At 36.6% G+C, this 15,384-nt stretch overlaps 1 protein-coding gene across 5 annotated transcripts in view; it reads left to right on the forward strand.

The window, feature by feature from the left end:
• Window positions 1-15,384, forward strand: part of hivep1 (HIVEP zinc finger 1) — a 58,441-nt gene that overhangs the window by 29,692 nt on the left and 13,365 nt on the right. For all 5 annotated transcript variants that reach the window (XM_055219381.2, XM_055219385.2, XM_055219382.2 and 2 more), the window contains exon 3: window positions 13,735-13,788. In XM_055219381.2, coding sequence (XP_055075356.2) covers window positions 13,735-13,788 — 54 coding nt within the window. The remainder of the gene's footprint in view (window positions 1-13,734; window positions 13,789-15,384) is intronic.

Consider the following 15,384-nt stretch of genomic DNA (forward strand, 5'->3'; position numbering starts at 1 on the left):
TGTAGTTTAAACGCATACATAACACAATTTTAAAGTCGCAATGAAATTTAAATGAAAACCTGTAATCTGTTTTGGAATATTGTAGTATTTTTTTTTACAGATGACTTAAAGTTTCAGCAGTAACAACATAAACAAGCGGCTGTCGTGGTCCGCACGTAACTTCCGGTTAACTCTGCTAAGAATAAATAACAACAAAGTTCTTTAAACGTAGTTTATTTATATAACAATCAAAACAACAACAACACATAGATTGCCTAGGACAGTGGTTCCCAAACTTTTTCAGCGTGCGGCACCCCTTGTGCATTTTTTCGCGGCCCCCCGAAAGAAAATTTATGACAAAAACAGTTTTAAAATGTAATATTTTAATTAAACAAAATAACATTATACCTAGTAGTGCTGTTGGTTAGTTGGCTTATTATTTTTTAGGTTTAATTACATAGAATTCATGATAAATTAATGTATTTTATAAAATGTCCTAAAACTGGGGCCCCCCTGGCACCATCTCGCGGCCCCCAGTTTGAAAACCACTGGCCTAGGAAACCAAAACATTTGTTATTTTCGCATTTGTTCAAGAGATCAGTTTAGCAAGTCAGACCATTAAAAAAAACAAAACCGGAAGTAAAGTTCGGATTCAGACGTGATCACGTCAGCGCACGTGCATCTGATGAAACGTCAATATGTGAGCTTAATTATTATTATTTTTTACATTCTTAATTAAAAACAAAAAATTCTAAAATTTTTTCATCATTTTTAGTTAATGTGCCCTCATCTTGAATCAAAAATGCAAATCCTCGAAATACTTGTGGTTATATGGTATGGCGGGTGGGCTAGTTGCTACTACCATTTTATGGCGACTTTAAGTATTTATTTATATTGTAGATCAGTGGTTCTCAAACTTTTTCAGCGTGCGGCCTCCTTTGTGTACGGTGCATTCCTTCGCGGCCCCCCCAAAGAAAATTTATGACAAAAAACTGTTCTTCACATTTTAATTAAACAAAACATTAAATTATACAAAGTAGTGCTGCCTTATTTTTTTAGGTTTAATTTCATAGAATTCATGATAAATTAATATATTTTATAAAATGTTATAAAACTGGGGCCCCCCTGGAACCATCTCGCGGCCACCCTGGGGGCCCCGGACCCCAGTTTGAGAACCACTTTTGTAGATAACATTATCATTTATTTTTATGGTTTTGACCAATAGTGTATTATTAAAATATTTTTGTAACTATACTATATTTAATTGTATCATAATAATATAGTCATGAATATAAAATAATATAATCACAGAACATTACATTTTTAAAATATCTTTTGTCACAATGTTTCTTATCTGTTAAGTATACAAAAATCACACATTGCATCCAAAGTTAACACCATAAAAGATATATAAATATAAATGCTCAAATCTTTTATCTTGCTTAGTCTCAGAAAGATATTTTCCTATTCAAAATTTGTAGTACACAATTTGTGGTTTTGTTTTGTAGGGATATTATGAAGTGTTCACCATGATCACTTTTGTACTTCTAGATGTTTGGCCTCTAATCAATTTCTTTAAATACTTCAAATGCTTAAAAATAAGAAATCATGGGTTTAGCACGCTCCAGGCACTGGATAGGTTATTGTCTAGTACCTATACCAAATAGCAAATATTGATACTGATATAATACTGATATTATTTTGTTCATGATATTTACGTAGCATAACTAAATGATATTACTACAGGCACTAAAACTGCTTCAGCTGCGGTCTTATGCTTAAATGCATTGCTTTCTTTCATTTCCTCTGTTTGGAAGGTGAAATTTGGCCCCTGCGTTTTTGCGCAAAGACACACAGAGTCAGTCACCAAACCTTCGCTTCTCCAGTGCCGTGATATTTCAGTGTCGGGCTCACAAAACCATCGTCTGTGTTTATCCTCGTTCTCTAATGAGCAAGTCCTCCACGCGGCAGAGCGAGTTAAATGATCGGCGTGTGCGTAAAGATGCGCAATGCGTATTAATTGATTCCTGCATCCAGAGCGCAGACGGACGCAGATAAAGCGCATCTATCCATACAAATCCTCTCCGGTCTTTGTGTAGTGTGTTTACGTCTCGTGTTCATTCATTATTTAACACAACAAGTGGTAGGCTGTCAGGTATACTAGCCATTGATGAATAATTAAACTTGTGAATGAGATTGTGTGTGCGTGCGTGAGAGAAAGAGAGAGAGTCAGCTGCATCCAGCACTGACATTCATTGAGGAGAGGAGAGAAAATCTATGAAGGGAATCGCTTATGAACTGAATTACTAATTCAAGTCACAGAAATAGATTCATTCCATTTAAAATAAAGATTTTTGCTCTTTTTATCAGAAGTGCATGAAAACAGATCATTGTTTTTCTATCAATGCATGCATTTTCTTCATATGTCATTTAAAGCCTCTCATTGGCTCTATCTCGACTAAAAATAGCAGTGATTGGGGATGGCCTCTGAATTTTTACCCACCTAGCAACCACATGGTAACTGCATGGCAATATACTGGTTATCATAACCGTAGTGGCAGTAAGTTTTGATTGAAGATAATGTTAAATAAGTTATGAGCCGTCTAACGGTCACACTGTGTGTGTCTTAATTAAAGGATAACAAATATAATTGTAGACTAGGAGGCGTGCATGTGTTTGTCCTAGAGATGCACTGGATCAATTTTTCACTAGCGTGCCTACGCAGACTTGACTATCTGCACTGACTGTCTGCCGCTGTATCCACCCACTGCTTCCTGCGGGGGCCGTCTCACGCCACACGTGTGTGTTTGTGTGAGAGATAGAGCTTGACAACAAATGTGCAAGTGTACCTGGTGTACAATATCAGGTGATTTGATGCATGCATTGGATATTTTAAACAAATGTGTGATGGGTTTGAGTGGCACACTGATTCTCATGTGCACCATTGCTAATAATGTCTATTCCTATTTCTGAGCTCTTTAAAACACATTTTTCTTCATTAGCATATGTGAGAGACTTGACAAGTCCCACATTTTGTGAAACTGGAGAAAATAGTGTGTGCTAATGTGCTTGCAAAGTCTATGCATGGGTAAGGCATTAAATACACACTGTTTTGCCTCAGTGTGTTAATGACAATTTCAATATGCACATTTTCATAATATTTCTAAGTAATCCTCCCAAAATGTCTTGCCTCACATCCTTTTGTTTAAAGTGCATGACAGAAAAACAAGATTCATTCTTCATTGAAGTCATTTTATGTAGTAATTGACAGCATGTCATAGCAGCTGTTTATGGAGGTTTACCTTTTCGTAATCTGAAATGTTATTTTAAAACACATAAGTTAAATTCATAAGTTTGACGTGTATATTCTATCCATTGTGAAAATGCTTTTATTTATTCTTATTAAGAAAATGCAAGAATCTTTTCTCATATGTGGCTTGGCACATGAAACTTGTTTCTTCTCTTTGATTTCAACTCTTCTATCTCTTTTTATTGCTCTGCATTATTAAGAGAAGCCTCAGGCACACAGTAATATTGCTTATCGCTGCTGACTAGAATCAGAATCACACATTCTTAAAAATAAAAGCTTAAAAAATGTTCTTCATTGGGCTGAATGTTATATATATAACCGGTTTTTTTTCTAGAAACCTTATCTTGGTCTTTACAATTTTTCACAAATTTGTCATGACGTGAAAATTTTCAATAAAAAATGGGTATAGCAGTTTACGTTTATTTATTATTTAAATTATGCAATAAAGTATATATTTTATACATAAAATTATCACAAAAAATAAGGATTGTGTTACATATATAGTGGTTTTACCAACAACGGCCACTAGGTGTCAGCAGTTTGCTGCATACTCTTGTCACAAATTAATAAATTACTGTCACTGAATTATTATTAGCCTACTGCTAAAATGTTTTAATATATCAAAATTACATTCATAGACCTTTCCAACAATTAAAATTGACATGCAAAATATTAAAGGGATAGTTTGGCCAAAAATGATATTAACCCCATGATTTACTCACCCCCAAGCTGTCCGAGTTGCATATGTCCATCGTTTTTCAGACAAACAAATTTTCGGATATTTTAGAAAATGTTTTTGATCTTTCAGTTAATTAAATGTGAAGTTACGGGGTCCACGACCTTCAAGTCCAAAAAAGGTGTGTCCATCCTTCACAAAATAAATCCAAACGGCTTCAGGATGATAAACAAAGGTCTTCTGAGGGTAATCCGTGCGGTGTTGTTGTAGAAATATCCATATTTAAAACTTTATTAACGAAAATAACTACCTTCCGGGAGCGCCGCCATCTTAGTCACGTCGGCATTCAAGATCAGAGCTTTACGCAGCCTACGGAGGGTACTGTGCTGCTGCTCTGTGCCCCCGCCCTCCGAATTTGTCATACGTCACTAAGAAAAGTGTGTACACTACGCTAATACTCTCTCCTGAGTACAGAGGAGTCTACCGGAAGGTAGTTCGTTTCGTTTATAAAGTTTTAAATATGGATATTTCTACAACAACACCGCGCGGATTGCCCTCGGAGGACCTTTGCTTGTCATCCTGGAGCCGTTTGGATTTGTTTTGTGGGGGATGGACGCACTTTTTTTGGACTTGAAGGTCGTGGACCCCGTAACTTCACATTTAATTAACTGAAAGATCAAAAACATTTTCTAAAATACCCGAAAATGTGTTTGTCTGAAAAACGATGGACATATGCAACTCGGTCAGCTTGGGGGTGAGTAAATCATGGGTTTAATATCATTTTTGGCCGAACTATCCCTTTAATAAAATAAATATGCCAGTTAAGGGGATGAGAACTAGTGATAGACCGATATATCGGCCGGCCGATATATCGGGCCAGATTTTTGCGAGTTTTATGTGTATCGGCATTGGCCGATACGCGGCTGCTGTGTTCGTTGATTTTTTCCGGCATTATTTACAGACAAAGTGCTGGAAGCCGCAAGCGATTGCAGGTCATGTGACTAAAAACAACCAACCTTTCCATAACAACATCGAAAGCTCGGCCTAACAGCTGAGCAGGTTTTTATTTCTCATCTCTTTATATATTTGTAGTAGTAAAGTGCTAGAAATCAATATGATAGTTCCTCGTCATTGTGGAGAGTGCAGTTCATGGTTCCATAGCACCCTCACCTGTTTTCACTATTTGTTAAATATAGTTTTTTTAAGTTCAATAAATAGTACTTTTTTAAATTGAGACTTGTAACATTTGGCATCATCGTGTCATTTTTATGATGTAAAAACAGTATTGGCTCCAAATATCGGCTCAAGAAAATCGTCAGCCTGTATCGGTCATTGGCTAAGGCTGATGAAACAAATGAATTAGGTGAATTAGGGGAGATATTGCTCATTTGAGGAGGAAGAAAAGAGGAAGTTTGGGTAGCAAATGATGATGCAGCTAATGAAGAATGACAGTTGTGTAATGGAAGCTTTACTGAAGTCACTGTGGTCCTGCAGTAAAGTGTGTATTTATGTTTTGGTGCATCGGTGTGTGGGCTCTAACAGTAATGAGGAGGGGAAGGTTACTGACTCTGCTTCTGGTAAGCTGCTCCCTCGTGTGTCTCCGGTGTGCTGATTGGTGGCTTCGGGCTCATCAGAGTTTCCTGTATAGAAACCTCACAAAGCCTTTGAACTTTGGGATGGTCTATTAAAGCAATAAACCTCTGGAGTCCGATACCGTCATTTTATTACAGGTAAGGGGTTTTCTCAGGCGTGACTCAAAGCAGAAGAAACTGTTCGGTAATGTTGTTTAATATATAACTGCAGCCTGGATACCAAGCAACTTGGGGCAATAACGAAAGGTGGAACAGTTACAGGTGTGTGTGTGTGTTTGTCAGTGTTTCACAATACAGTAGGTAAGAATTTAACACTTTGATTTAGACCGACGTTAGAAACCACAAATTAAAGTTTATTCTTTACAAGTTCCCTGATAATTTAAGCCAACAAGAATCATTTGAGTGTCATATTTGTGAAAACATAATACAGGTGTATAGTTACTGTAATTCCACTACTTTTAGCAGTAACGAGCATGTAACGAAGTATTTTTTTAAATCAAGTAACGCAATTACAATTACTGAAATTTAAATGAGTTCGTTACTCGCGTTACTCTATTTTGTAAAAAATAGACAACATATGTGACGTCGCAGGACCGTGGTTGGCGGCGCAATGATTCATTACACTTCATCATAGCTGACAGTGCATATAGAATGAACATGAAAAATCTAAACGGGACAACATACCTTTGTTTAAAAATTGTGCAAGTCATAATCCATCCGGACTCATGTTTGTAAATTATCTTCGCCAAGCAATCCCAGCATGACATTAACTTGCATTTGTAGTCCACAAAAGTAATAAATCTGAGAAATGTTCATATATTCTTAGATGTTTACATCGGCCTTCATGGAAGAGAACGATCCGCGATTGTTGTTTCATGGAAGAGAACGATCCGCGATTGTTGTTTCCACTAAAATATTCACACTGCGCTGTACACCCGTGTTAAAACTCCATAGTATGTGTGAGCTTGCTTTTAGTTTCAGTCTCTCCGTATCCGAAAAAACAATCCACTCGCTCTGTGTCCGTCTGACAAAACAATCCACGTAGCCTACTCCGTTTTCTGATTAAATATCTTCCTTTAATCCTGTGTATCATTTAAATCCAACAGAAAATATATACAAACAGTATATGACCAAAGAGCACAGTCCCTGCCACGAGCTTCACAAGCTGTGTTCCAATTCAAGGGCTGCACCCTACTAAGCATGCGATAAAAGGTGAGCACTCGGCCTTTCAAGGCACTCAGAAGTTCGCGAAGAGAACTGAAATGAGACGGTCTAACCTTCGGAGGACCCATAATTTGCCTCACCTGCTGCCCGCGCATCGCGCCTGTCAGCAGGACACAGCGGAGACGTTTCTAACTTATTAAAATAAATATGAAATCAGAAAAATGATAATTTATTTTAGAAAATATGACATGTTGACACAATTGTCTCCAAATTTTTAATGAGACACTACCCAATTTTAACACATTATATATTTTTGTAAACATGCAGAATATTTGTCTAAATGATCTAAATGATATACATAAATAAAGTAAGTTTATTAAGATAATTTCTAATAAAAATATTCAAAGGTTGAATCTAAAGCAAAATAGGTACAGTATGTGATACAGTATGTGATATATTAGAGTATTACGTGTAAAATAGCCCATCCATATTATTTTATTGTTTGACTGTTCAGTACTGTTCATATTTACATTTAAAAAGCAGACATAAAAGTAACTTAAAAGTTACTTTTCTTAGTAACTAATTACTTTTGATATACAGTAACTGGTAGAGTAATTCAGTTACTTTTAAAAGAAGTAACTAGTAACTGTAACTAATTACTAATTTGACGTTTGAGACGTTGAGACAGAATGAGACGTTTTTTTCTACATACACAGAGGGTCCCCTTACATGGAAGTCTCCATTTAGTAAATAACCCTCAGATATTACCACTCCCATCAGCGCTTCTTTGGAATTGCGCTCTTACATTAATTTGCCCCGTTTAGTTAATCTGGCCTTTAGTATGTTGTTATATTAGTATTTGAAAGCATTTCGGTTTTGTTGTTGGGTTTTTAAAGGGTTACCATTGTGCAGACAAGTGGAGCATTTGCTTAGGATGAGAACAGTCTCATTGACGTGTATGAGTTATTTAATGTTGTCTTGATCAGCTTCAGTTTCAGTTGAGTGTTAGTTATGGTTGGCTTGCTAATTTGTTCTGTTGCTGTAGTATAAAACCTTTATATTTGAGTAGAACTAACATGTTTAGATAATAGTAGCATTGCTAATTTTTAACTATTTTTTACTCGGATCAACTCAATTTAATTGTGCTAAGGTAACAAAAGACAATTGAGTAAGTTCAATTAAATGCATATATGTCAATTTAGATTATTTAATTAATTTTAATTTTAATTAAACCACTTACCATAAAACAATTGAGAAAATGAAATTAAAAAAATTCAGTGCATATAATATTAAAATTGTTCTTCGGTGCAAAGGTCATGGGTTTCATTCTGAAGAAATGCAAACTGGTAAAAAAATACCTTGAATACATGGTCATTTTTGTATAGATTTACATGTAAAACATATCGCAATATATTAAAATATATTGTGATATACCTAACACGGAGAGACTAAATTTATTTCAAAAGATGTGAAAGTAGAAAATGATCATGACTCATGAACTATGAAATTTTGATTATTTGGCACTAAAATGACATTGACTTACAAAGTAAAATAAAGTCGACTAATATTGTTCTTGAAATAAAATGATAATGTAAGGTCAGAGAGGGTCGCGTCTAGCCACAGCACATAAAACTGAATGATATAGTTGAGTGCTTTTTATCAAAGCAAGTGGATTTGACATGACAAATAACACACTCAAATTTGCCGGGCGGATGTTATTTCAGTTCTGTGGTAAAACTTACGGGTGTAAATCGCAGTTCTGCCCCAGTGCGGTTATGTGTGTGTGTGTGTGTGTAAACCCTCAAGCAATCAAGCAAAGTTTTTGGCTTCATTTCTCCCAGCGGAACAGTGTGGGATTGGGAACAGCAGTTCTGGTTTCAGGGGAATCCTTGAGTGAAGTCCATGGAAATGTCTGTCAAGTGTTTGCATGCTTGGATATTAGTTTCAAAAGAAAAATGATTTATATGAGTGCAAAAGGGCAGACAAAGAAGAACGTGCTATGATTTATTATGCTCTTACATAGTATCTTAATTATTTGTAGCATCACCGTTTCCGTTTCGAGTGTGGCTGCGTGTGAATTTGTGACAGGAGACGTGCAGGTTGCATAATATGCTTCAGTCATGTGATTCCCACTGTGTGACAGGAAAACAGAGATGCTGTCTCGTTTGATCTCATCATCAAGGCCACGTACAACATGGCACACACACACAAACGGTCTGTTGGGTGTGAACATTTAACACTCATTTAGCTTTCAACTCTACTGTATGTTTTACAACATCAGTTTCCGGCACAGTGTCCTGGCCTTCCTCTTATGTGTGTGTGTTTGACCCCAGTATGCCATATGTCCTATGCTATAAGGCAAATTACTTTAACCTTTTAACACCTCCGCTGTTATTTGTCAAAACGCATGGTGCGGAAAACTAACTACTGCATTACGCTGCGGCAGCCACACAAGATGTCTCCCTTACACACCGAAGAAATGGTGCTGTCAAGTCTAAAGTCTGTTAGTCGGTGTAGTTTACATAAATGAGATAAATTGTTTACAGAGTGTCTTTCAAATCCATCTTATCTTTTGTTTATCCAAATCGTGTTACTCTCCAGCTTCCGAAGCCTATACGGCACAAGACTACAGAGACTTAAAGCGCACTACAAACTAAATATGCAGCATTACATCACCAAAATGTTGATATGGAGCCGGGCCACGAGAGCTCGGGGTGTTGGAACAAGGACCCATGGTGCACCAGATGGCCCTCTAACAGTGTATGGCCTAAGCATGAGGATTTTTTTAATGACCTACTCGATGTGACAGGTACGCACCATCAAGCGGCCATTAAAAATGTGTTTATGTGAATAAACGCCACCCACTTCTGTGCTGATAGTTGCAGATACAACAGTTGACAGCTATTAGCCTTTGTGTTGTTTAGGCAGACACCATAACAAGGATTCAGGACCAATGTGTTCCTTAAAACCGCTTCAAAATTCCCTGTTGTCATGGTAGCATTAACTTTCAGCCCAAATGTTTGTCCTTTGCGGAAAAACTGCTTGCGAACCATCCCACATCATTTGGGGTTTGGTCCACAGTATTTTTTGCAGCAAGGAAAATCTCGGGTGGTATAAGAGAGAGAGGGTGTGTGGGTGAGATTGATGGATGGAGAGAAGCTGATCTCGATGAATAATGACACTACGTTCTGTGTCATATCCGATCTTTACTTCTTTACAATATCTTGCACAATTTGATAGAAACTTCTCTATGTTGGAGGATATCTAGGGATCCTTTGCAGATTGAGGAAGAACACAAAAAGAGGAATTACTAGTCCCTAGGGGAGATTCTTTGCTTTGGCATCATGACTAGCAGTTTTTTCGAAATGTTTCAGTTCTTCTTTCATTCTTAATCTGTCATGAGGTCCATTTCCTGTAAGGTCATCAGACTGTAATGTTTTTGTGGTTGAGGAGAAACCATCTCTTGAAAAACAAATCCGTGGTCGTAGAACCGCGTTTTTCAGGTTGTCCACAGAATCTTGCAGCAGAATACTGAGTTGCATTTGTGTGGCGGTTTTGCAATTGCCACCAAGCTCATCTCATCTTTTTTCTAATGTACCAATGTGTCAACTAAAGGCGTTTAAAATTTGTATGGACTCCACCATCCTGTCTCCTGGTAGGAATTCAGGGACAGTCCCACCATGAGTGTGGCTGGAGGGGAAACCTATTTGCGGTATATTTAGTAATGGTTATCCGATCCCACACATTCTGGACGACCCATTGATTGTTCAGAACAGAATGAGCAATTCTGGACTTGAGGTCAGATGACGGGCCGAGCAGGTCAACAATCATGGTGACATCGGTGTCCAGAATTAAACAGATGATGGTGCGGAATACAATGGGGAATGGTGAACTGTGTTGAACTCCCGCATTTGAAGGGTGATGTGATGAAATGAGAGCGAATTGGTACAGGAATGACAAGATTTTCTTTTTTTAGGGTTTAGATTAGCTCTCTAGAGATACTGTATGCAGCAGGTTCACGTCTTTCTGTACCCTTTCTGAAGGCTTTTACATGAAAGGCCACTGCCAAATGACCTCTAATGGGTGGATACTACACTGTATATTCATTGCCCACTAATGTTTTTGTTTCCAAGTTCAACACAGGTGCGTTTCATTATTATGTAACTTTCACATGCATTGCACACAAGTGTTTTTTTTTCAGTAATTGTAGCAGACTGGGTTTATCTTTCATTGATATACTCCACACTGTAAAACATGAAAAGTTTGATCAACTTAAAAAATGACTTCATTTACCAATTCAAGTAACTTTTAAAGTTGAACCAAATTTTCATTTTTTTACAGTGCATGTTGCACAATAATATCTGAGACATCTTTTATTGAAAAAGTAAATCATACAGTACAATTACTTTATCATGTCACTTTGTAAGTAGTCCAGTATTTATGCCCTTCTGTAATGTAAATGGTGCTTTGGTGTCACTACACTGTAACAAATGCAGCATTTTTGTCAAATCAACATATTTTTATGTTACTTTAACTCAACAAAGTAAGTCAAACAATTTCAAGTTGTTTTATAAGTTATGTCAACTTATAATAGGTCAACACTTAAAAGAATGTGTTGAATTGACTTGCAAAACCAAGTTCATGCTGTGTTGTAAAAACTAGGGCTGTCAAAAGAATAATAACAATTAATCGCATACAAAATAAAAGTTTGTTTTTGCATAATATATTTGTGTGTATTGCTTGTAATTACTATGTATATATAAATGCACACATACATGTATAAATTTAAGAAAAATTGTATTTATGTATTTTATACATAAATATATTTATATATATATATATATATATATATGGGTGATTCTCACAAAAACTTGGTTTTAAAAATGTCAAGCATGAAAATGTAAAAATTGCTTAAATTTACTTTTTTTCCCACCAGACATTGAAAAACAAAGTCTGGAGTAAATGGGAACATTAATTTAAAAACTTTTACTTATCATTTAACACTTTTTGTAACATAATTTAAAAAATTAGTCCTAAAAAAATCTCATTACCGCAACAGTCAGAAAATATCAACACTGACATATTTTCAAAATGACATGACAAACCTGAAAGAACATAATTTGGAGATTCTGCACATGCATTTAAAATCAGAGTATTATGCTTCTATTCATTAAATTAACATTTAATAAGCATCTGTTGCGGTAATGATAATCAAAATGTTGTGTAAGCATTCTGACAAGACAATATTTCAAATTAACTGTAAAAAAATGATCTTACCTGGTAGCCATCTTGAAGTAACTGGACCATGTGCTTGGTCACTCAAAATCAAACTTTATTATAAATTCTGTATGTGTGCTTAAACTGCTCTCAAAAAGTGTTGCGGAGGATGAGCACATCAGGCATGGACACATTATTTCCCTAATTTTTCTTCATTATTATTATACATGAATATTCAGTAAATATTTTTTCTGTCATCTAAAGTAGTCTAGCAAAACATCCATTTATTTTTTTTCTTAATATTTTTGTGTTAATTTGATTAAATTACGACATAACGCATGTTCAAACACAGCCGGACACATTGCGGTAATGAGAATTTCAGCAGAAAATGAGATAAAATTTACAATTATAAATTCTTATGTTGAAATCACACATTGTGCAAGGTAGAACACTATTGTGTTAATTCTGATGCTTTATAATGTTACTATATTACACATTTTAAAGCTAAAATCATTAGTGCCGTGGTGTTTCAATGGTTTCGTGAGAATGTTTACATACTATACATAATAATTACACACACATATCATGCGAACACAAACTTTTATTTTGTATGCGATTAATCGCAATAAATCTTTTGACAGCCCTAGTAAAAACTAATGTTTTGTATCTGCATTCCGGAATTTAGAGTGTTTATTTTCGAAGTAAAACATGTCTCTTTGTCTAAAATGCACGTTTGCCCCTAATTTGACTTGCATTATAGCCAGATAGCAAGCACATTTACATACAGCATGAGTTTACTGTTGCATTACATAAATATGCGTCTGTTTGTCCCGGTTGGTAATGCTGGGTTATGTATATATAGTGTTATATAATATATTATTGAGTTTGCACAAAGAGCGAGGGTGGCATTTGGTGAGTTAATAAAGGGTGTGTCTTTATCCCACTCATCATGACATAACATGCTTTGACCGGGGTCACCGGGTGCCCCCCTTCAAAGCTCCAACCTATTCTGCGTGCACTGAAAACTGCCCTTCGATTCATGGATTAATTTCCGTTTGACCAGCATGAGAAAAACAGCTGCCATGAATTTCTCTGTGGCCACTGCTTTTTCCCTGCGTACAGCGAGTAAGGATTCTTTCCGATACTTGTTATGGGCTCACTTTACAGGGAGTCCTTTGTTTCAGAAGTGTTTTGTAATGGGGTTTGTGGTTGAAAAGCACCACATCAGTGTTGTGATGTTGGCTGTTCTGATGGTGTAAACCATTTACCCACATGTGTGTGAGTGTGTTGGCTTAAAATGGTTAAGGGTGGTGAAAGATGATTGCTTCTCGGCACAGTAAACGTACACATAGACATACACGTACTTTATAAACTCACACCCACTCACTTTAAGCTGTAATTAAGTTACACAAGCAGATATATTGTCATTGTATGTGACTAGATTGTCCAAATACAGCTCAGCTAAATATGAAAAATACTGGGGAGTTTTTGGGCATTACTCAAGGACACATTAGCTAGATTATAAATGGGAAGTCTGCATGATAAAGGTTGTTATTTTGGATTAGGTTATAGTGCACATCTCTCTGGATTGCATCTCATCCATGAATTTGAAGGATTACTTAACATTATATATGATCATTGTCACAGGCCAACAGTTTCCTGCATTGCTGTATTATTTGTTCTTCAGGTCTGTATTTTGCAGTACTCTGAATCATTTTGAATTCTTACATCATTTGTGACTATTAATGATATGCAATATAAATGATCTAACACGAAATTCGTTCTCTCTGTTTCAGACAAAATAGAGGAGGCACAGAAAGAGCTTAAAGACCCCAAAGTTGCACACAAAGGTATGATTCATCTTTAACACTTATTTCACTGTTTCTTTCAAATGCAGCATATACAGGAAGAATCCCATGCCCCCCCTTCCCCTTCGTACCAGAACATTTAGTACCTGAGCTATTTCTCGTTCTCTCTCTTTGTCTGAGAGATAAAAGTGTGTTTGTGGCTTTATAGTGGAATTGCCATGTATCTTTGTTCAGCGGTAGATTCTCTCCGTTCATTACCGTGATCAGGCTGTAGATTCAGGATGGTGGAAATGACTGAGGCTGTCTGGATGTTTGTAATGAGTTGAGGGTTTCGCTCAGTCTCCAGTCATTCACAAACCATTAATGGTGTCACATCAAAGCAAAACAAAATGCGGTGCAAATTTACCCGTTGGGTACCTTTTGTTACGATATTTTAACCAAAAATGTATGACTTGTAGGATGATAAACAGTGAGGAAAATAATTTTTGCATGAGTTTTCCTTGCAGTCTGATCCAGAATGGAAAAAAACATAATTTTTTTGCATAAATGAGTTATGAGCAATCAGTCTCTGTTTACATGTCTTAGTCCTACTTTAACGTCCAGACTGTCTTTAGTGTTACATCAAAGGACCTCGAGCTAGCATGAAGAAATGAGCTCATACATTTGTATCCGATTCACATAGCGACAGGAAAAATAAAGTGAACTGCAAAAGAATGTGGTCTTCACTGAATGGGAGTCGCATCGCAATTGGGTGCTTCCAGTGTAAACCGCTTCATTTATTATAATGGGAGTTGTTGTTGGTGTTATGAGAGCTTTACATTATCCAGAACCCCCTAATGGTATTAATGGTTCCTGGCATGAATTCAGCAGCTTTAGGGAGCTGACGCCAAGCCAATTTTTCCAGCCCGTAACCATGTCCTTTTCCGTGGAAATGTGCAGAACAGGGCAAGATCGGACCCCGGCTCCATTACCGGTGGAACAACACTGATGGAAAAGTGGTATGTGTGGAGAGCAAAATTAAATGCTGTTTGGCTTTCCATCTTGTTAATGCTCATTCTGTGCCAGTGCATTACACCAACAACTCCAGGTTCCCTTAGTATGGCTTCTCAAACCCGTAACCATCGGCCACATCCTTTTTTAAAACTGGTTGCCTGGTCTCCCGGGGTGGTGACGGTGCACTGGGTGTCCCGGGGACTCCAGGAGTTTCCTACATCACATTTTCCCCTTGTGGCTACCGTGTTCATTTCTGCTACGCTTGCACTCTTATTAAAATTGTCGCATTGTATATCTCAGTGGTCTTAACCCTAACCACAAGCACACAGGGAAGCCTTTTATGCATGAATGTTGCATAATAGAATGGATGGGGGAATGATCTGTGTCATATAAGAGTTTTTCTTAAAAATGTGATCATTTACATGAATAAGCTATTGTAGTCATTTTGTTTATAGCACTACCATGATTTTGTTTCTTAGACATGCAGGGTTTTGAACATTTTACTATAGTAATATCATGAAGTTTAAAATAACTTGTATATGAATATCACATAAGTATGGTAAGCATATATATCCGTATATATTAAAAGTACCTCGCTCCTACCACCTGATACCATCACTGTACCATGACACGGTACTTTTTTGT

The sequence above is a fragment of the Misgurnus anguillicaudatus genome, chromosome 20 (assembly GCF_027580225.2).
Source record: "Misgurnus anguillicaudatus chromosome 20, ASM2758022v2, whole genome shotgun sequence".
Lineage (NCBI taxonomy): Eukaryota > Metazoa > Chordata > Actinopteri > Cypriniformes > Cobitidae > Misgurnus > Misgurnus anguillicaudatus.